General features: G+C 41.1%; 1 protein-coding gene across 12 annotated transcripts in view; it reads left to right on the top strand.

Moving 5' to 3' along the window:
- snap91a (synaptosome associated protein 91a) overlaps positions 1–23860 on the top strand; it is a 90439-nt gene that overhangs the window by 55444 nt on the left and 11135 nt on the right. For 2 of the 12 annotated variants that reach the window (XM_021321714.2, XM_021321713.2), the window contains exons 1-8: positions 11596–11673; positions 13391–13405; positions 13700–14009; positions 15675–15752; positions 18666–18908; positions 22961–23044; positions 23340–23408; positions 23724–23840. In XM_021321714.2, coding sequence (XP_021177389.2) covers positions 13709–14009; positions 15675–15752; positions 18666–18908; positions 22961–23044; positions 23340–23408; positions 23724–23840 — 892 coding nt within the window. In that variant the 5' untranslated portion in view covers positions 11596–11673; positions 13391–13405; positions 13700–13708. Of the gene's footprint in view, positions 1–1275; positions 1379–1819; positions 1914–2243; positions 2356–3897; positions 4005–4086; positions 4129–7898; positions 7961–8115; positions 8125–11098; positions 11112–11319; positions 11484–11578; positions 11674–13390; positions 13406–13699; positions 14010–15674; positions 15753–18665; positions 18909–22960; positions 23045–23339; positions 23409–23723; positions 23841–23860 lie in introns of those variants that run through there. The other 10 variants (XM_036129656.1, XM_036129663.1, XM_036129670.1 and 7 more) reach the window with 9 other exon arrangements.

Here is a 23860-nt window from a genome sequence, read left to right as displayed (position 1 = left end):
AACATGTCACTGTGGGTTCCTTGTACAGAACCAATATTGTATAGTTTGCTCTGATCACTGTTCAATTGGAATGAGTCCAAAGGGGCGGAGCCTGGGAGGTTAGGTTTGGGTCGACCTTTTCCTGCTCTGGCATGACATCAAGGTTGTGTGAAAAGACAGCAAACTCAGCAACCTGGAACCCAAATCTGACTGAATGAAAAGCATTTTACTTTACCTTTTTTTTTGTAATAGAGTTGAAATGTAGAGCACAAGCGTAAAATAGCTTACTTTGCAGTTTATTGACACATTTTTCCTTATTACTATCTTTAAATCTCTATGCTTAGATTTGTTGTTTCTAAAAATGGGACACTAGCCAAAAACAACATGTAAGGAAAGGAAATTGAATGGACAGTTTACAGATATTGTTCAAAATTCTTTAATAGAAACTTCTAAAGTTTTTTTTCCCAGTTTCTGCCAGCATTTTGTTTTTTTTTGTTTTTTTTTCACATGAACAAATTTTCTAACTAAAGTTCTTGGAAATCCAAAGACATTTTTCTAATAGTTTATCTATGATTAGCCTTGTATTATAAATAGAAGATTTTACTTTGTTGGCTTTGAGACATCAACATAAACTTTAGAAATGTTTAGATTTTGAGTTATATTAGTAAAAATGTGTCAGTCATTAACGTTTTGTTGGGGTGCGACTTAAAATTGCTGAGCTAGATTCAAAGCTTCCAACTTGGGAGCCATGTTTATTTGACTTTTTTATAAAATAAAGGCCCCCAAAACAACTTGATAAATGTGGAGACCACATCATCTGTCATTTAGCACATCAACGCCGTAATCACACGTTGTCCTGTTCTTTCCCAAGTAAACTATTTTATGTAGTGGAGTATCCGGATTAAAGTGGGATTACCAATACATTTTATGTATGTGAACAAATAACTAAATAAAGACGGAAACTGACTGATGGGATTCCTAACGGAAGCACGTTTTTAATTGTAGTCATCTTGAACAAAGCAACCACTGAAATCTACATGCAGAGATCCAGATCCTGTTCAGGTGACAGCAATCACCACTCTTCCTCTCTACAAGACAATGGCTGTTGTTTCTCTAAACAGCCTCTAATGTCTAAACAGAACGTTATTTCAGATCATCAGAGCAAGCTGCGTTCGGGTCGTATCCTTCTATTAAAAAAACAAAAACAGCTTCATTTGAACGCCCTCGTGTGCACCAGTCTGCACAGAGGGAACACGGAGCTCTGCACACGTAATATTATGGATGTGTTCTCCTCAGGCTACGACATGTCCACGTTTATCAGACGTTACAGCCGCTATCTCAACGAGAAGGCCTTCGCCTACAGACAGATGTCTTTCGACTTTGGACGAGTGAAGAAAGGGTACGGTTGCTTATTTCTCTGTTACATGACATTATCGTTTAATAATTGTTACTAAGATTCCATCAATTAACCAGCTTCATGGGTTTTATCAAGGGTTCAGGGCTCTCGTCCTTCCTTTTAGTCCTAATCCATCTAGAAAACATGCATGTGACAGGGGATGTGTACGTGATTCTCACAGCTCTGTTTAGCCGGCAGACACAAGGTCTCTATGGCTACATAAAGCGACACTGAAAACTTTGAAACTGATCAGAATAGAAATGAGACAAAGAGGTGGATGATATTCCTGATAGTTGGGTGATAAGGCTTATTACCTTAGGTATTTTTTTCTTTTCATGTCGATCTCACTTGCCTAAGAAAGGTAACTCTTCAAATCTAAATGTTTTGGAGAGTAGCTGTGTAATTTTCTTCTGCTCTGTTTCTTGATATCGCCCTGAATCTCAGAGCTGATGGAGCCATGAGGACCATGTCGGTGGAGAAGCTGTTGAAAGGAATGCCGATCCTGCAGAGCCAGATCGACTCGCTTTTGGATTTTGAGGTGAGCAACACTTGACTACAGGCGACAACGTCCGGTTGAGAGGTCTGAAGTGACTGTGGGACACTCAGAGGCAGGGATAACACACACAGGGCCAATAAAACCTGTTGCATGAGCAGCCTCTCTCTCACCACACTGTATAATCATTATGAAACGAATAGGAAAACCATGGAGTTTTGTTGTTTTTTTGGGGGACTTTTGGCATTACGGCATTTCGTTGCATTTTGTGCACAAACAGGCCTGTAGAGTCTTTTTTTTTTTAGTTATATACCCTGTTCGGGTATATAACTGTGGTTCTAAACTAAAAGCTTATTTACTCTTTGTGCCCCCCAGGTTAACCCAAAAGACCTGAACAACGGCGTGATAAATGCCTGCTTTCTCCTTCTCTTCAAAGATCTCATCAAGTTGTATGCCTGCTACAATGATGGCATCATCAATCTGCTTGGTGAGCAAGCACTTCCTTTAGTAGATGTAATCTAATGCAAGAGCAATCTGGCCTTAGCGGATTCAAAGGTTTCACGCAGCTCCTTATTTTAAACTTTCAAGTGGTTCCTGATATAAATTCCATGTTTAAAGGGCATACGCCATCTTTTTCACAATGCAGACAGACCCTTATTGATCTTTTGACGATGTTCTCTCTGGGAAGCTGTGTTAGGGCTTGTAGCTTGCCATAGTTAGATTTATTGGCGTGTCTAAAATCAAAGAATTTCACAAAAAGAAGGTAAAAACAGTGAGAAAAGGAATGAAGTTGAACAAGGAAGTGAAATCTTGCTACAAAGTGATGGCGTTACATACAGAACAATTAACTCAGGCTTCTATGCATCCATCAGTGTGTTCACTTTATGAACTCCTCTTCAAGATGGAGACTTTGCAATGACTGCTACCTTCATGTGTCTATTGAGAAGAAAGGAGTCTGGGGTCAGTCGCTTGATGACCTACCAGACCAGCACCATACCCAGGGAATTAAAGGGGCTCTGAGTAGAGGCCAGTCTCCCTTTACTTTACTACAGTTATAGGCGGGTGCTTTTGATAAAAGCTGTAAATTATAAAACAAACATTTTATGAAGCTGTCAGGGACGGATTGCAGTTTCTGTTCCAGTTCTGAGCGGATTGGTCACCCAGGTGTACCCGGGCATCTGCACTTCCTATTCTCCAAACCGTCCCTAGAATACTATTAGCCAACCTTGCAGTGGTCGCGTAATACATAGCAGGGGCTGAACGTTTTCCACAGTCAATCAATCAGTCTGTGATTCCCCTGGGAAGGTTTAACTGCCCTATGGTAATGAAGCATGGAAAAACGTTATTCTAAGGGACAACAGATATCTCTGCAGGTCGTTTTCTCACAACATGTTGGGTCCTAAGAAGTCTCTTTCAACTGATGCTGCACATGTAGTGGTTGAAAAGGAAATTGTCACACTGAGAAAGAAATGAGTTACTGTGGCGGTTAATTGTGGCGGATGAAAAATGCAACAGGAAAGTTTGGTGAAAGCAGTTATCTAACGGGACCTGTGGATCTCTGCCTCCATTGGAGCTGCATGTCCTAGCCAAGGCATGAACCGTGTTGTGTCTCTGTCGCTCAACTCTACATTGTTCCTAGTTCCTCTCCAAGATTTGAACAATGCCAACTATCCAAATGGTTTTGAGGGGAAGTCCACCCTCTTCAGTTTTCCTTACCAGCTTTTCATGCATAGAGAGTCATTGTGGGAAGTAAAAGCACTCCCTCAAGTTTTCTTTATATTGCTAATAAACGGCCAGACATCAACAAACAGCAACATTTAGTGCTTCCAGATAACATGTACTTATGATTTAATTGAATTATTTTCATTATGTTGAAGTGTTAAATGTAAGATGTATTATATATTTGCTGTCATTCAGGACAAAGATGATAAAAGCTGATCTGTTCTTTGTACATGGGCCCTCGTTGAAAAGTGCGTCATGTAACACGTCGCTGTCTTAAACGTAACATTTTCTCACATCTTTTGTCCAGAGAAATTTTTCCAGATGAAGAGGAGCCAGTGTAAAGACGGGCTCGAGATCTACAAGAGATTCCTGACGCGGATGACCCGGGTTTCCGAGTTCTTCAAAATTGCGGAGGTATCAATTAGACCACCTTCCGTGGCTTCCTAGCCGGCCACTCGCGGGGACGCCTTTTAACGTGTCGGGTTTTCTGTTGCAGCAAGTGGGAATAGACAAGAACGACATACCTGAGCTCACTCAGGTAAGGCTGACTGCAGTTTTTTGTTCTGCCTTTGAATATTTTTTATAGCTTTATTTTGCAGTCTAACAGTGCATGTTATTGGTGTTTCCTAATAACTTCCTAATGGTCTGGCATGACGTTTGAATGTCTTCCACTTTTTTTTTCCTCCTGCTGTTGTTCACTGTGGTTGCTTCTTCTTCTTAAAAAAAAAAAGACATTCACGGGACACCTGCACCCAACCAGTGAGCCGAGGTTCTTTCGTTTTTGACCATACTTTTGCCCACTCCCTTCTCTTTTCACTTCCAGAGATGCAGATTGATCATTCAGGCTGAGAGTGTGAGTAGTGAGTAGTGCACAGAGCTAGCTTTTGGGAGCAGCCAGCTTAGGGAAGTTCTACATTTCTGAGAGAGAGCACTGAATTGACGCACAGCGCAGAGCGAGCGCAAAACCCAGCAGACAAACCGTAGCCACGCCGGCCAAGTGGGATCATGAAACTGGAAGGGCTTAGTGGATGAGAGCGATATGCCGAGTTATGCTGTTCACCAGGCGGCTGCCGAGACAGCAAAGCACCTTGTTCTAGTTTAAAGAGATGCACCCCTCAGTTTGTTCTGTGGAGTTTCCACGACTGCCTGTGTCACAGGGATTGTTTTTACTTGTCCCGAATCCTGATTTGTGGGTCGCTCACAAGTACACTTGGTAGCCAGGGTGAGAAACATGACTTTTCGTCTTGCATTTCAGACGTTGAGACTGTGACCTGCGGTGGAAATTCAACAGCTGAGGTTATTGTTTTAGAAATGGCAGCATGAGTGGCTTGCACCAACGGCATGCTAAACTAGCGGCACCAATCAGACGCACACCACGGCATCCGCTCTGCTGCGACTCAGGAGACTTTGACTATACGGTGTTTGAAGATGGCATTGGGACACAGAGCATCACAACGACAACAAAAAGCAGATAAGGGCGCAACGTCTAATTTTAAAGCATAATTTGGTTGGTAATGCAAGAGAAATGCACATGCTGGGTGCTCTGCTGTTCCACCGTAGTATTGCTTATTGCTATGTTTATTTTTCAGGCATTGCTGCTTACTGTTACACAAGATTACTCTGACAATCACAAAGAGTTTGTGATTGGTTGAAAAGCTCTTTATTCTGGACGTTAATCTGATCAGTCAGCAAATAGGTATCATGGTGGGTGCATCTGAAGCCTTCTTTTAAAAGAATGAACTCTAATGATCGTCTGTCTTTGCCACAGGAAAAAAATAGATTTTCTGTTACTTTGGGATTTAGTTCAATGAAATGCAGCGCTTATCTGATACGTTCTGATTGCTATGATAGTTGATTTCTTTTGTATTCCTGCTAAAGGCATTTATTTTCTCACAAAATCATTTTGAGTTGTTCCAAGTCTTAAAGACTAGATTTCATATTTCTAGATTAAGCTAGACATTACTGGACTTTCTCTGTTTAAATAAATGTGAGTAAAATTAAAAGAAAATTATCTTATGGTTATTGTAATTGGCTCTTTTCCCATTTTGCTTTTTGAAAAGTAAGGTTAGGTAGATGGGGTTGCAGATTATGTAGATAACCTGCCCTTGCAGTGTCTGCAGGAGGCCTATTAATTTTACCAACAATGAGGGTTTATGTAAATTGAAGCTAAAGATTATTCATATCTTTGAAATAGTTTTTTCACTTTTGTTCTTTTTTTACAAACAGGCATGTCTCAAAAAATTATATAACAATGTAAAAGTATCCATTTAGAAAACTAATTGGCACCTTTTTATATTTTAAAAATGATTTATACCCTTCTCAATAATCAGTGTCACGTATTTATTAGCATTCCAGCAGTCAACCCCTTATTATAGCTGCAGAACACTGTTTTGCAGGTCTCCATGAATGTTGTGATGATTTATCATTGGTGATGAGCTCCAAGTCTTGGCGATATGAAGGCCTCTTTGCCCTCTAGCTCCCTCTACCGACACTTCAACGCTTCAAGTGGCGCCTCCCACTGGGCCACTCCAAAACAATAAAATTATCTCCAGTCAGAAATATGGTGACAAAATTAAAACAAGACTTCAAACCTAAATCTGCCTGGGGTATGAATATTTGGGCGTAACTATGGCGCTACAAGTGACAGCTACTGCAGTTAACTGGCTTCTTTTAGGTTTCCTAAATGACATTGTTAGTGTCAGCTTTGAAAACACTACTGTTCTGATGTCGTAGTAAAGCTAAACCAGTTCAATCTTGAGGATCTTTATCATATAAATCAAATGGTTTCTATATAAACAACAAAAGAAAAAAAATGCCACGTTGGCAATAATAGTGACTCCTTGAACCTTAAATAGTAATTTGTCCAAAAAAAAGATATGAAATCTTATAGAGATTTTATTAATGGAATGTGTTTTGAAATAAAATGTTTGTTTTCTGTTTGGGGAGGAGACTTGTCCCAGACCAAAGACATTTTTAGGTGCTACGTGTGAAACACATTTTTTCGAAGTGGCAAAAAAAAAAAAAAATTTTCGAATGAGTTTAATAGTTTTGGCAATTGCTCCAACTGGACCTCAAATCGAAATGATAAATTTCAGGTTTTGGCTCACTCTAACAATCCCACCAGTTCTATCCAAGAAACAAGAAACTTCCTGCATTGTTAACAAATGTACTTATGTTTGTATTTAGGTCTGGTGGTTTGCATCTTTATTCTGGCGTTAGACTTAATGGGCTGTGTTGGCCTTCAATCTATTGGATTTAAAAAGGAGCTGGTACTATCTGAGCTACATTAAGCAAAGAAAGCTTGGTAAATACAATCAAATGGAAACAAACGTCTTCCCCCTCAGTCTGCAGCGGTCTTTACTGCCTGTAGAGTTAAATTTCACAGGCAGACCCCCGTACTTTAGAAGCTTATATTTATGGAGGACGTTATGTGCAACGAGGGGAAGATTATCGCTCTCACTGATGCTTGAAACTACACAATATATTAATATTACTTTCAGCTTAAATTATCCTCCTATGCAAATTTGAATCACAATCAATCATCACATATAATCCCTAATAATTAATATTTTTTGTTTTTGATATACTGTAAAGCCAGCTTTGACAGAAAGAGTCTGAACTGGGTCTCCTCAGACACGAGCGGTCTGTGTCTAAGCCCCGCAGGGACGGAGCTATTATACTCCTTCCCAGTCTAAAGGACAGCTCTCTTTCTGCTTGGTGCTGAGGACAGACGTCATAAAGTCCCACTGGGACTAACTGTCTATCTGTCCCCCGCAGGCTTATTATCAGTCTTGGAAGGTTTTAGCATAATAGATTTAAATGCTCTAAATAGACAAACACAGGAAATAAATTAGGGGAGTCAGGAAATCCAATTAATGACTTTTATTGGACGATTTAGCTTTGACCTTTAGGGGGAAAAAAGCCCTGCTGGATGTTGAGCTACCGTTTTTGTTGCACGTTTGCAGCTGATCGTGTCCCATATAGCCAAGTGGAGCATGCGGCTTTGCACTCTGACCGGCTGGAACTGTGTTCTCTCAATTTGCATCAAAGTTTTTGTTTTTTCTCCCTGACACGTCTGTTCTCTGTTTCATTTTCCACTTTTTGGGTTTCTCTTTAAGCATTAACAGATTCTTCTGCAGTTTGTTCTTCTTCTAAAGTTTCATAACATAAACTGTGTACCCAATCCTCCTGTTTTACTATCGTTTCCTACGTGCAGGGGGAGCCCACTTAATTAAAGAAGTATTCAATTCAACATTTATTCATCGGATACGTTTGCATTAGGAGTCACCCGCTCCGTTTTCTCTGCAGGCCCCAGAAAGTCTTTTGGAGTCTCTTGAGACTCATCTCAACACCCTGGAGGGGAAGAAGCCGTAAGTAATCCGATACATCTACAACCTGTATCGTTTTCCTACCACTAAACAAGCACTGATCTTTTTCTCAGAGGACTGTCTCGCAAGCTTTCTCCGGTAGATTTTTTATCTTTTTTTTCTAATTTGCTATTTCTTCCTACCTTTTTCAAACACAGAGAGGATAAGTAAGTATATTGTTAGTCATTGTAAAAAAAGGAGTTCAAAACCATCATCTTTGAGATCATGAGTTATAGTGCCTGTCAAAAGCATTCATACCCCTGGAGCGTTTTCAAATTTCCTCTGATACCTATCAGTTTCAGTGTGTTTTAGTGGGATTCTATGTGAAAGGCCAACACAGTTAGTGCATAATTGTGAAGCCAAATGAAATAGTTTTTACATTTACTCTTAGATACACATATAAAAACCCAGTGCAGCAAACTGCTTTTAGAAGTTGCATGATTTGTAGATAAAATCCATGCAATTTAATTTCAGAACCACCACAGTTGATCTGACAGCATGGTGAAGTTGTGGTTATTGGGCCTTTCAGCAATAAGATCCTGGGTTCAAATACCAGCATGGGCTCTTGTTGTTTGGTGTCCCCATAAACAGGTGGATATCTAAGCCATACAACATTTAACCAAACATGATTTTGGACACAGTTGAAAAACATGGCTGCTGGGTTAATTGGTTACTCTAAATTAGCTTTATGTGTGTGTGAAGGACTGGGCCCCGTTTCACAAAGCCGCGTTAGAGGATATTCAGAGTAATTTCTGGGGTACGTTTCTGCATACCCTGGCTTTTCTGTTTCAGAAAGCTCAGAAGCCTTTACCCTAAGTCAAATGCTGACAACAAATTACTCCGTGAAACAACCCTGCTACCGAGCAGAGCTGTTTAGGTGAACTCTGAATTTTTCCCACTTTTGAGCTGAGATTTGCAGAAGGAAGCGTGATAAAAGGCCTCCTTTTTCTTGAGGAGCCTGTATGCTGGAGCGCAAATACTCCGCAGAAATCTGTTTCAGGAGAGGCTGATCAGACCACGATTATCATTTTTGGATCAATATATTTTAATGTGTTACCGTTTTTCGCTGCTGTCATTTTTCTCAATATTGCCTAGCCCGCACATCACTCGTATAACTCAACGAGAGGACGCTCTCAGTTCTGAACAAGTTTTTTATGCTGTGGCAGCTTTTTAATATCGTAGGTGACACAGAAAATCTTTCAGAGGCTGTCAGGAATGTTACTGTTGCACTCGGTTATAATAGAGTTTAATGTTGTTCCAATAGTCAGAGAGATCTTAAGACATCCAGCTATATTTTTCATCAATATATTTTAGTTTCAATTCTTATATTCCCCCCAACACTTTGGGCTACAGCATATTTCTTCACTTAAATAACACCACCTTTACTTCAACTTAAAATCTGAATGTAGCCTATATGATTAATATAAAGTGAGGTTGGCACAAATATTACACCTACAAGAAAATCAGGGTCAACAAGAAAATCAGGGTCAACTCGTTTTTTAGAAGGATGGGTAAAGCCAAATTCTGGCAAAAAACTGGATAAACATATCAATTATTTCAGTAACTCACACCATCCCATCATTATTGGCACATGCTGAATATTAATTAATGCTTTATATGATTAGGGTTGACACTCATATCATTCAGCATTGTGTCTTTTTGTTAATTATAGATATAATATTCTCCATACGCCTTCATTGAAGATTCCTAATTCCACTTGCGGGAAACCTCTGGGCTTCTTATTTCCTGCCGTTGCCATGGTGAATCAAGTTATCTGCTTTCCATTGATAAGGGCTTTTTTCAAGCTTGGCCCCAGTTGACCAGCCCAGCGTGTACTCTGCCTCTCGCTGTAGGTCAGCTGGGGAAAAGCACCAGCAGCCCCTCCATGAGCCCACAAGGATAAACTGGTATAGACCTTCAATGATAGATGCAGCTGTTCTCTGAAGGCCTCAGAGAGTTGTCAGATAACATTTATGAATAAAAACATCCAAGGAACACAGCAGAAAGCTGAGGAGAAATTTGTAGCAGGTTATAATTTACATTAGCTTATAAAACAATATCCTGGACTTTGAAAATCTTGCAGAGCACTGATTACTCCATCATCTGAAAACAGAAAGAGTATAGCATAACTGCAAATCTTCCAGGACGTTTCTGTCCCCCTTGATTGACAGAACAGGTGAGAAAGGTGTTATTAAGAGAGGAAACCAAGAGGCCTTGCTCTTTCTAGAGGGGCTCCAAAGATTCAGCAGCTATTTGTCCTGTACTCTACAAATGTGGCCAGAGAGGAGAAACCTCTTGTCCTAAAGAACCAATAAGAATAATTGTTCCCCAAAAACCGTGTAAGTTTGATCCTGCTGCAAACATGTGAGGGAAGCTTCCCTGTTTAGAAAAAGACAAAATAGACTGGTGGCTGCATCACTTTAGCAGTGAAGCAGTGAAGCAGTGAAGCAGTGAAGCAGTGAAGCCGTTCAGCGCTGGTGGAAAGATAAATGCAGATAAATACTGTACTGGACAATCCTGGAAGGGATAGTAACTTTAATTTGAAGTTACTATGTATCATTTTCCTTCCGCTTCAGAAATTATGCCCACTTTGTCTCGATACGTCTAAAAAAAAACAACGACCCTCGTATAAATTGGAGTTTGTGTTTACAACGCTGCAAAATGTTAAAAAAGTTCCCTGGGTATGAATGTTTTTATAATACAGGACATCTTTGAGTGATTCCATAGAAAGGGCATCTTATCAAGCAGCTGTTGGTGTCACATGGTGTCATTTTGTTTTAGATGCTGCTCTATGGAACTATTTCCATCACAAAGTTAATCATCCTGTGCAAAGTGTCACATTGAGAAGTCTTGTTCTTTTGCGTTTGGTATCCCTAACACCTCCTGTTTTCCCCAACAATCAGCCCCAACTATCAGAATGTTTCGTTGCATGCTTGTTTTTCTTTTACATAAAAGTGGCTTTGGGGCTTAAATGCTGTTAGTAACCAACCAGCATGGGGTCCATTATTTATGCAAATGTTTTAACCCTGACTGCAGAAACTGATAGATATTGCTCTCACTTTATGGATCATCTCAATAACAGCCTTTATGACAAATATATATGACAATACTCTAACGTACGCACCATCGTTGTCTTCGCAGATCCCCCACTAAGGTAAGCAATGCCTCATGATTATTGCTTAAGACAGTTAGAATCAAATTTTCCCCATCTCTTGAGATCTTCAGACAAAGCAACACATTTAATGTCTGCAGTGTTTTTATAGAGACTGGAAATGATTTACTGTTATTGGGAAGCTGTTAACTTCCTTAGGGTTACATAACCTTGTTAGTTACCCTCTATCGGGGTGCTTCCTCTGCATCAGGATACAACAGCCAACAACAGTACTCCTGCTGCTGCAGCAGCACCAGCCAAGCCGGCTCCTCCTGCTGCCGCCGGCGGGCCACCAGCTCGCCCTGGGCCGCCAACAAAACCCCCTCCACCCTGCATCACTCCAACCGCGCCGGCTCCTGCTGCCACCATTACCAAGTAGGAGTCCCGCGACAATATCATAAGTTGCAGGATAATTTTGTTAGAAATGACCTCTGTGAAAAGCCCTTCCCTCTGTCTGACATGGCCTTCAGCGCTCTAGACGACGGCTTGCTTCTGGACCTCGACCCTATGGCGTCTTCTTCAGCAGGCGGTGCTGCGGCAACGTCCTCCATCACTGGATGGGGAGGTATGGATGTCCTTACAGATACATGAGCCACCAGCCTCCATTGGATTTTACAAGGATTTTCTTCTGACATTTGCACATTTCCTCCCACAGAATTGCTCTAACAGAGCCGTGAAATTAATGAAAGGTGTTAGCAAGACACGAAAGCTTATTTGTAGAAGCATTTTGTAGATTGAATTTGACCTTTTCGTTATGAAACAACGTAGCCGTTTCTTTGCGTCTCCTCTGATACCTTGAACATTCTCATACTTTAAATGATGTTGCGTAACATTAAATGTGACTGCTGCTGGCTTTTGCTTCAGTGGCACAGAGAGACACAATGTCGCAGAACACTGACAGTACTCATAACAACTTTGACTCTGTGGTCACCAGCAAAGGCAGGCCACCACTGATTTATGTAAACACATCGAAAAATTCCCTCGGCACGACTGCTGTTATGTACAGCACATGTGCACTACTCCCGCAACAACTTTGACACCAATATCTTGGTACCTTAGCCTCGTGAGACCATCCTGATCTCGCGAGCTTTCAAGGCTTCACTCGCAGTAGATCAGTCTGGATACTTTCCGTTAAAGAAAATTTGGATCTGTTCACCAAACGAACGTCCAGTCAGCGTTGGCTATGAGGCGGGTTGAGGTGTGACGCAACGGGAAGCGCGACAGTTCAGTCTAAAGAACATGGCGGCTTCAGCCGATGAAACTAGCGTTAGCGTGGCTATCGAGCAAGTTTTATCGGAATTACAGAGTATTTCTTTGCTGAGCTAACGAGCCTTTACCTGCAGCAGCAAGAGTAGCTTGGCTTGTGGTTGTGCATGTTGACGAGTACGTCATATGCTTCGTTGATCTGATTGGTTTATTTGGCCCGTCTATCACCAACATAGGCCAATCAGCTAACCAGTATTTTCGCCCCTTCTCAAAATTACTTCAACGGAAGGTTTCCAGATGGATATGCGGAGCAAATCTATCTGGCGGAGTCAGGTTATTGGTACCCACCCAACAATACCACAATTTAATCACTCGTCTACACTGATGAAGATCCACACACCTCGGCATGCTTCAAACTGACAATGAACCTCACAGCTTTCTTCATATCCTGATAATTCGGGTAATGCCCGATGACTTGGTTCACTCATTAAGCGTTGAAATTGTATTCTCAGACAATCAGTTGATCTTTGAATATGATACAAACAAAATTAACCAGTAGCGACTCGACAACGTGTCTCTTTCTTGTCTCTTTCAGCAAAACACGTTGAATTCCACACCGTCGATCCCAGTATACGCCGTTCAAAATCAGAGCAAAGGCAACACACACTTTAAAAAACGCGACAGAACGCGTCCACTTCAACTGCGCGTGTTTAGATCCACGCGTCACATGTTTTTGCTCACACACTTGGGAGGAAAACACAGCTTTTAAAACGCAGGATCTCTACGTACACGTTGCCGGCGATAAACGTTAGATTGCCGCTGGTGTTTTACAAATGAAATCCCCTCAGTTGGAAATTAAACATTTACAAAGAGAGAAAAGGTCTAAAACCTAATTAGTCTGCCTTCTCATTTCAACATTGATGAGCTGTTTGAAATGCTGCACTCTGAGTCACACTTTGGTTTTGCTGCTTGCATATTTAATTGCAGGCAATAAATCTTTTGCCTTTCCTTATAAAGCATTCCAAGCCCCTTTCCATTGACTAATTTGTTGTTGTTGTTTTTTTGCTTTATTGCAGATCTCTTGACAGAGGGTGAGTATTCTGTTCCCAGTGAGGCTACCACAGACTGAACAGGAGACATGCTACAGGATATTAGCTTTTTAGGTTTTATCTTTTTATATTTGAAGCTTGTCTTGATAGCAGGCGGTTGCTCCTGTCTACGAATCTCTAAATCTCTAAATCTCTAAATCTTTCAACTTTGCATTCACTTTGAATGAGCTGTCTCTCTTCGTGTTTTCTTTTTCTCTCCTTTTCTTTCTGTCTGTTGGGGGGATGTGACTGGGTCTGGCAAATGGATTATGGGGTATATCTACTTCGCTGCCCCAGCCGCTACCAATGGAGCACCTCAAGCTCTTGCAGATGGAAAGTCTACTGATGTTGCAGCTGCAGCAGGCGCTGCCGCCCCTGCTGTCCCTGCCGCCCCTGCTGTCCACTGCCACCCCTGCTGCCACTGCCACCGTTGCTGCGCCCGCAGCCGCTGCCGTTGCTGCGCCCGCACCTGCAGCCGCACCTGCAGCCGCACCTGCAGTCGCACCTTCTACCATTGCTGCTGCAGCTGCACCGGTGCCGCCCCCCACATCGCTGCCTGTCACTGCTCATGCTGCCGCCTCAGCCTCTGACATGGACCTTTTTGGAGGTCAGTGTAGGGTAGGGTACAGCTCCCAACAGGTTAAACCAAACCTCACCCATACGGAGTCGTACTGTCATGATAAAATGAAAATTGCCCTCTTTCAATTTTAGGTTTTTAAATTTTTTGGTTTTTGCCAGGTTATAAATTAAATGAGACGTTATTACTTAACTTCAGATGTAACAAAACACATACTACTTGATAAACCCCAGGCATTCTGCTCTATTATTTTCTAAATAAAGGACCTTTATCCTTGCAACCCATCTGAACAACCCTTATTTGTTCAGTCTTCTAACCGTACTGTCATGCACTTTAACATTTGGTATACGGGCTGAAACCAGGGAACTCTGAGAGTTTTTGTGCAGACATATTTTACATTTTTGTTTCTTTTTTCTTTATTGAATAACAACAGCGTTTAATATGTTGTTATTTGATGTATAAGGTTAGATTTTGGTTATTTTATAACCTGGTAAAGGCCAGATCAGATTTTATTATTTCTTAAAATATAAAAACTCTGGAACAGAAACAGGGACTGCTTCTTTTAGGATGACTTTGCTATTTTCATATAATGCTAACATATTCATATTTTAATAACTATAAAAAGGCGATAAAGACTACTGTTCTGTTCCATTTTTACTTTTTAGATTAGAAACTTTTAGGAACTTATAAACAATCAAAAAGATTTATATTTTGACCCATGATACATTATCAACATGCTACAGTCACAGAGGTAAGTTTTTTTATTCTTGAAAAATTAACTTTCTGAGAATCTTGTAGGGGGCAAATGTGTAATCCCAGGTCAGCACTTAAGCTACTCTCAGAGTCGTAATAACATTTACTGACGCATCCTGCTGCGAGTTTGTTTTTGCGTCCTGTTTTTCTGTCAGTGCTCAGAAAAATTTGCTTACATGCGATCTAGCTTTCATACGCCCCTTAAAACCACTGAATGCAGGAAATGCATTTATCGTTTCCACGCTATCCAAACAGAACTAACCCATTGATGTGTCACCCTCCTCTCTGCTCCAGGCTTCCATTCAACTGTAATTAACTCTTTAACTAACTGTATTCAACTCTTATTTGTTTTCTCATCATGAAATAATGTGCAGCTTAATAACCCCGATAACATGTAATTAGTCTGCTTTTATACGCTGCACATTTTTGAGATAATAATACTGTTATTACCATTGGCCCACCAGCAGTTCCATAAATATGCCAAAAATGATGAGCTGATAGATCTTCTTTCTGATGATGTTTTGGCTTTTTTATACTAAATCTAAAACTAAATGATTAATGAATATAGTTGTTTCATTGTCAAAGAGAGACCATAATTTTTCCATCCCCTAACTTGATACCCCCCTCTTGTCACAGAGTCCCAGCGACTTGTGACAACTACAGCTTGCACAGGTAGTGCACACCGTGAATGTAGCATTATCCCTCCCTCCCGAAACTCATCATGTGGTCAATGATACAGTTGAATCAATCACTGCACTGAACCAGGCTGCGTGTTTCTTATATTCCTGACGCTGACCTCTCATTTTTTTGTTTCCTCTCCTTTTCATCTGTTGACTCATCTTCTGTTCTGTACGTCCATGTGTCTTGGTGTGTTTGCCCGGGGTGTTACCTCTTTGCTTTTTTTTGGCTTGGTGTCCACTGTTGTCGTCTGCAATACCCTAGATGCGTTTGCACCTTCCCCAGGAGACGGTCCTGCTGCCGTGGCCGCGGGCCCTGCTGCTGATGCATTTAGTGGATCTGGTGGGTCACCAAACAGCTTTTAGTGCGACTGTGTGAGCGTATGAATGTATGAGTGCGGGTGTGCATTTGAGACTCCTTGTTCCTGTTATGCTAAAGCTGCCTCTGCTTTATAGGAGACAGTAGAGCAAACCATTGCCCCCAGGGCCTACTATCTCACCCCAAATCCTGCTAACGCCCCAGTCATGGACCCTCTCCTCCTTCATCTCTGCTACTCCTTCGACTCCCTATTTAGTTAGCGAGGGAATATTCTTACAGAATACACAGTGCAGCTATTAAATATTTTATTTTCTAAAAATGAATACCATCTGTCTGGGTCTCAATCATCATGATAATATCAGATGGAAATGATTATGTTAATCATTGAGGAGCCCTTTTTGTTTTTCTTCTGTTTGTGAATAACTCCATTATTTAACTCTCTTTGACCCACAGTGGTGTGCAGATTATAATGATCTGGATAAACCTGCAGTTTCAAACATTTATCTTCTTCTGACATTTGTGCAGAAAGTTCTCTTTCTGCACATCTTTGTGAAACTAAGGCAACATTCATGTATTGTAGTAAAAGCCTGACTTTGAAAAAACGTTACATGTCTAAATTTCCGCCGTCCAACTCTGGAAATTTGCTAGTTTAATCTGTTGCATTGGGGAAAGCAAAAACCTTTCAAATTGTTGAACAGCTTCTGATGTGAGGATTTTGACTATAGCCACTTTCGGGTCTCCCCTAAACTAACCCAGTGTCTCTGTCCCAGTCATTTTATCTGACTCCAAACACAAAATAAAGCTATTAATGACAGCAACATACATATTACTGCTATGTGATTTTGATTAAATGAAAAATTCCCAGTAACAGAAAAAAAGCCGCTTGAGAAGTCATGTAGTTACTTGTAAATCCTACATAAAACCTACATCAGGGGAACAAAAATATGTCTGATCAGGTAAGTGTTATGTCTGTTTTCTTTTGTTTTTACAGCCGTCTAAGCTCAGAGTGGGTCACGTGACCCATAGTGGCGCTCTAGGTCACACGACCCACTCAGAGATGAATCTGACCCTCTCAAGTTACATAGGCGAGTTTTTGAGGAGGACAGCCCACACAGAGCATCAATAAGCTCCTAGTGCTGTTTATTGATCTGAAAATCGTTAAATTTATCTCAATGAAGCTAATACTGGGGTCAAAACTTACACGGTGCTGCTTTAAGGAAAACGTAATACATCTTAAAATGTAACTACTTGTTTTAAAATAAAAAGTATAAGGTACCATAAATGGGCAGGTTTGGTTAAAATACTACAAATACACAGTGCCAACTAGCAGAAACTAAATAGTTATTTTATGTTACAACCTAATTCCACAATGGATGTATTAGGTTTTTCCCCACATAATTGTGCACTTGATCCCACACACAAAAAAAAGATTAGTGCAAATGCATTTTAATCAAAATGCACCTTTACCATCAATTACAGCCTCAAGTCTTATGGGTGTGTCTCTCTAAGCTTGACTCAACATTTTTTAGGGTATTTGATATCATTCTTCTCAGCAGATCCAGAGCTCAGTCAGGTTAGATGGCCAACATCAGTAAGCAACCATTTTTAGGTCTATTAGTTCAGATGGACCTAAGTTTGGGCACTGGACCACTCAGTAACATTCACAGACTGCTCCTCAAGCCTCTCCTGTTATACTGGCCGTGTGCTTTGGGTCATTGTGTTGGAAAATGAATATGTTTAGTTACCTTAGACTGAGGTTGAGCAGGTTTTCTTATAGAATCTCTATATTTTTCTGCAGTTGTCCTACCTTTATGTGGACTAGTCACTCAGCTCCTGCCAGTGAAAAAAAAGACAAAAAAAACACAGCCTCCATAATGACTGCAACCACCATGCTTTAGAGCAGCATTTTTGTCCAGCCATGATACTTAAAATTTAGGCCAATATGTTCTATTTTGGTTTCATCAGACCAGAGAGGTAGATGTAAATCTCAATTTTTTTTTCTGGTGTAACAATCTCTAAAGGGTATTTCTGCAAAATTCAAGCAAGCTGCAATATCCAACAGGATAGTCTTTCGTAAAGGTCTGATTGGTAAGGTGTGAAGCAATGTTTGACGCTCTGGATGGTTATCCTTTCTCCAAATTGGCCCGTGGGTTCTTGCTCACCTCTCTGACCAGTCTTCCCTGAAACAGGCAGATCCAGGGAGGATCATGGTGTTTTCAAACACCACTGTTATTTTAGGGACGTTCAGCAGAGCCAAATTCTTTTTGTGTCCTTCCTTCGATCACAGACCAAGTCTTAGTAGTCAATAGACCATTTATTTAATTTTATTTCTTGGTTATATGCGACTTTAAATGTGAGACCTATCCAAATGCTGGTTAGTCGACTGAAGTTACAACAGGAGGCTCCAATCTAGCTGAAGGATCAGTGAAAACAAGTTGAACCTGAGCTAATTTTGAAGTGTTATGACACCGGCTGTGAACACTTCTGTTTTTAATTCAGAAAGTTTATGATCCTATTATTGCAAATGCTGTTACAGCCAAAACATACAGAGGTCCCGTCTAATGCATATTATATTTTCCTGGAGTGGAAACACACTGGAAAAGGAGAAGAATGTGAAATATTTGTTAGAATCAAGTAAAAGCAGTTTTTTTTGTCATGGTGCTTAATGTTTGAGGATTTGTCCTCTTGTACACAACTCTAGCATGCGTCACAGGGTTGGAAATATAATTTAGGCAACAATGATTGTGAGTTTTCACATTCATTCCTGCAAATAAATGACTAATAAATAATCTTGAGCTTAAGAAAACACTTAGCCTCAGAGCCGTGCTTTTCGAAGTGACTGTTGTTTTCATCATCCCTAAACCGCCTTTTCCCTTTTTTCTCTAATCATAACCCGCTCTAACCTGTCAACACCAAACCCTGCTGCTCTTCCCAAAGACCCCTTCGCTACCACGGAGGGGAGTGCGGGCATTGCTCCAGAGCTGGACCTGTTCGCTATGAGGCCTGCCGACACGGAGGCCGCCACCACCACCATCACTCCTCCCACCTCTAGCGAGGCGCCGACCATCATCGCCCCCATCGCTGCTCCCGCCCCTTCCTCCTCTACTACTACCACCACAACCTCCACCGACACCACCACCACAGAGTCTGCAGCCGCCCCGACTCTAGATATCTTTGGTGGTAATGTCCTCTCGCTCTCATTATGCCTCTCACTGCATTTACCTGCATTATGACATAGGTTTGGATAATCTGACTGTGTTGCTCTTGCTACTGACTTTATTGATAGTGATAATGATTTAACAATCCGCCATATTTCAGACCTATTTTTCTGTTATTCCTGCAGTTAATCAAGCACTTTGACTGCCTCTGTAATAGCCAACAACAACAACAAATCTGTTTTGAATAAAAAAACAAACAAAAACAAATGAAAGATTATTTTTTGTTTAAGGACCAAAACAAAGTCTGATTTCTTGGGGCATAAGAGGAAATGTCTTTCTATAAACAGAGGAGGGTCAACTTGCTTTGATTCTTGACAGAATACTAACAAACTGCCAAACCTTAAAGGGAAGAAACCCGTTTTCTTCCGCTGTTTGTTACTTAGATCTTCTGAGAATGCTTTTTTTTTTTGTAGCTATTGCACTTGAGTTAAAATGGAATATTGCTTAATTTTAGACTTTATGCCCAAAGCATCTCGTCTTCAAGGGCTTTGATTTGCTTCAACAATAAAACAGATATTCTGTTCAGATACACTATTGGCTTCATTCTAAATGTGGACAGGATGCTTACAATGGAAAGGGATGTTTTTGAGCATAAAAAGCCGAATTCGTACCTCTGAAGAATGTTGTGTAACACCTGAATTTTGATTATTCTTAAAGGATAGATATTTGGCCATTGATTGACACTTTCCTCGATTATGGAGTATATCTTTGAACTTGATGTCAGGATGATTCATTTTGAATAACAGTAAGGTTCAAATATCTGGAAACAGATTGCTGAAATGTTGATAATTACACTCAACAAAAATATAAACGGAACACTTTTGGTTTTGCACCCATTTTTTATGAGATGAACTTAAAGATATAAAACTTTTTTCACATACACAATATCACCATTTCCCTAAAATATTATTCACGAACCAGGCTAAATCTGTTATAGTGAGCACTTCTCCTTTGCTGAGATAATCCATCCCACCTCACAGGCGCGCCATATCAAGATGCTGATTAGACACCATGCTTAGTGCACAGGTGTGCCTTAGACTGCCCACAATAAAAGGCCCCTCTGAAAGGTACAGCTTTATCACACAGCACAATGCCACAGATGTCGCAAGATTTGAGGGAGCGTGCAATTGGCATACTGACAGCAGGAATATCAACCAGAGCTGTTGCTTGTGTATTGAATGTTCAAATTCTCTGAAACGCCTTTGGAAAGGCAGTACATCCAACCAGCCTCACAACTGCAGACCACGTGTAACCACAACAGCCCAGGACCTCCACATCCATCATGTTCACCTCCAAGATCGTCTGAGACCAGCCACTCGGACAGCTGCTGAAACAATCGGTTGACATAACCAAAGGATTTCTGCACAAACTGTCAGAAACCGTCTCAGGGAGGCTCGTCTGCATGCTCGTCATCGGGGTCTCCACTTGACTCCAGTTCGTCGTCGTCACCGACTTGCGTGGGCAAATGCTCACATTCACTGGTGTCTGGCACGTTGGAGAGGTGTTCTCTTCATGGATGAATCCCGGTTTACACTGTTCAGGGCAGATGGCAGACAGTGTGTGTGCCATCATGTGGGTGAGCGGTTTTCTGATGTCAATGTTGTAGATTGAGTGGCCCATGATGGCGGTGGGGTTATGGTATGGATAGGCGTCTGTTATGGATGAGGAACACAGCTGCATTTTATTGATGAAATGTTGATAGATACTGTGACAAGATCCTGACGCCCATTGTTGTGCCATACATCCAAGAACATCACCTCATGTTGCAGCAGGATAATGCAAGGCCTCATGTCGCAAGGATCTGTACACAATTCTTGGAAGCTGAAAACGTCCGAGTTCTTGCATGGCCGGCATACTCACCAGACATGTCACCCATTGAGCATGTTTGGGATGCTCTGGCGTATACGACAGCATGTACCAGTTCCTGCCAATATCCAGCAACTTCGCACAGCCATTGAAGAGGAGTGGACCAACATTCCACATGCCACATTGACAACCTGATCAACTCTATGCGAAGGAGATGTGTTGCACTGCGTGAGGCAAATGGTGGTAACACCAGATACTGACTGGTTTTCTGAGACCCCCTCCACCCAATAAAACAAAGCTGCACCTTTTAGAGAGGCCTTTTATTGTGGGCAGTCTAAGGCACACCTGTGCACTAATCATGGTGTCTAATCAGCATCTTGATATGGCACACCTGTGAGGCGGGATGGATTATCTCAGCAAAGGAGAAGTGCTCACTATAACAGATTTAGACTGGTGCGTGAACAATATTTGAGGGAAATGGTGGTATTGTTTATGTGGAAAAAGTTTTAGATCTTCATCTTCATCTCATAAAAAATGGGAGCAAAACCAAAAGTGTTCCGTTTATATTTTTGTTGAGTGTAGATCAGACATTAGTTCACATAGTTTCAGCGTAAAATGACTTGTCTGTAAGTATTTCATACTTTTGATATATATAAAAAAGTCAGTTCAACCGCTTCAGACGAGTTTAGATCAGCTTATTTATATATAACCAACAAGAATAATAAAAAGGCACTTTACAAGGCAGATCAGGTGAAATAATATCACGCCTGTCCAATTCAATAAATGTATTCAGTTGAAAGTCGTTACACTACAGTTCAAACTAGTTGAGTCAGATTAAAATTCAGATAAACAGCTCTGTTACATCCAATTACAACCATTCACATGCAATATATTATGCGATACAAATTAACGATAAAGCACTACCAGTCAAAAGTTTGGAAGCCGCTGCTGCCTCTTCCTCTCGCTCTGAACTTCATTAGGAAGGCGGAAGAGGCTTAGATTGGAAGAAGAAATTCTGACTCCATTAACAACACAATGTGTTGAAACCTAAACAATTCAGGGCAGAGTCAGCAGGGCTGTTGCTGACCTAACCACAGACAACACAATATGTAAATGTACGTCAATAAATGTAAATAAACTTAAGATTTGTATTTGTTAACTCTTTGTCAACTCATTTCATCTGTGAGAATACTAGTTACAAAGTACAATCTGAGATTTCTGAGTATGAATCTGCGACCCCTGATTAAGCTGTTTTACACTCCTTACCAGCTGGTGGTGGTAATGCACTTAAACCGCCAATAAACGAGAAGAGGAGGGAGACGACGGAGAAGACAGCACTTATATTCTCACAGATGAAAAATCTGATTATGGCACATGTCATTACTGCCACCAACAGTTAAGGAGAGTAACAGTTTCATCAGGGGTTGTAGAGTGGTTCTCGTAAATTTGTATTCTTGCAAAGTTGTAGCTTTGTATTTTGTATTCCTAACCACTTAAACCTGTATTCTCACAGATGAAACATCTGATGTCACACGTATGTACGAGTTGACAACAAGGAACAAATACAAACCTTACATTTATTCACATTTATTGTCTTATGTTTCTAAATTCAGACACCTATGCGTACGTCTATATTTTACAATTATCTTACCCCGTATATCTGGAGCTGAGTTTCATCGAGGACTCGCCATACTGGTCATTTAAAAGTACATAAAATTGAAGTTAGACAATAAAACTAATCTTTATGGGAAGTGGACTTTGTTTGCAGGAAGTAACCCTGAAGATTGGCCGGTTAAAGATATTTAACAAGGCTTAACACTTATTTCCGTTGGTCAGTTTAGGGGATGAGAACACAAAATTTAATTTTTCAGTTTTCTCAACAATGAAACAGTTTAGGGCTGTGTCATTCTGGTAGAAAGTGCACACACACTAAAGTTGGCTGGCAAAAAAAAAGGGGAAAAAAAGCTGAATAGATTTTTATGTCAAACATTTGTGGACGTTTGTCTACAAGTTGAAATTTAGCAATATTCCACTTTAACATTTGCACTGTTTCCTACTGCATTGCACTGAACAGTTATACAGCTGCTTATGCGTTGAATTAATCAAAACAAACTGCTCTCTCTGCTTTCCCTCATCTCTCTCTTCTGAACTCATCATGCACCGGACTTGAATCTGAATGTCCATGTGATTGTCTGTCCTTGTTCTTAGATATGTTTGATTCTATGCCTGAGCAAAGCCCTACCGCAGAATCCAAAGCTGCTACCACTCCTAGCGTAGACCTTTTTGGTGCAGGTACAGGAGTTGATGTCCGTCTTTCTGTTTGTGGAGCCTCCTCACCTCCTCTGGTTTCCATATTTGCTCTCCTTTGTCAGCAGTTTTTCTCCCCTTACATGTCCTGTTTCGTCCCTCATAGTGCTATGAGAAATGTGCATGTGATCTACTCGTCAGCTACCGGATTGTCTCTGTGGTTGCTTTCTATCAGCGTTTTTTCATTTCGACCTGCCACGCTAACGCTTTTCTTTGCTCCCCAACCTCCACGGTTTTCTCCCTTCCCGTATCCTGCCTCTTGCTTGCGTTGGTAAATTAGACCTACCTGCTGTTTCACGCGGGCCCTCTCCGTTGCCCGAGTCGGCTCCTGTCGGAGACATTGTGACAGGTGAGTTAAGCTGCTTTATCTTCACTGCATCACTGTTTCTCTTCCTCCCTTTATGAGGAGTGCAGCCAGATCCGTTTGCATGGTACGAACGTCTGCATGCACATGCAGGCCGGTTCTCTGATCGGAATGCTGCACGCTTCAAGGATGTGGACACACAGTGATGATGCAGGGATGCTTGCTTCCCTCTGCTTTCTGCTCGCAAATGTGCTTCGGTCTTTGAGAACAGGCAGAAGAACTCATGGAAAACTGATTATTTTTGCTTATTAATAAATAATTTGAACTTCTCTAATCCTGGGTTTTTCCCTTTCATTTTAGATACGTTTACGTCTCCTGCTCCAACCACCAGTCCTACTCCTGCCCCTGCCCCTACTCCTGCATCAGAAGTCTCCTCTCCACCGAAACCAGAGCCGGAGTCGGTCATTGACCTATTGGGTAATGAATATCCCAAAACA

The sequence above is a fragment of the Fundulus heteroclitus genome, chromosome 3, assembly GCF_011125445.2.
Source record: "Fundulus heteroclitus isolate FHET01 chromosome 3, MU-UCD_Fhet_4.1, whole genome shotgun sequence".
In the NCBI taxonomy this organism is placed as follows: Eukaryota; Metazoa; Chordata; class Actinopteri; order Cyprinodontiformes; family Fundulidae; genus Fundulus; species Fundulus heteroclitus.
Note: the sequence above shows the minus strand (reverse complement) of the source record. Positions and strands in the feature narration are given on the sequence as shown.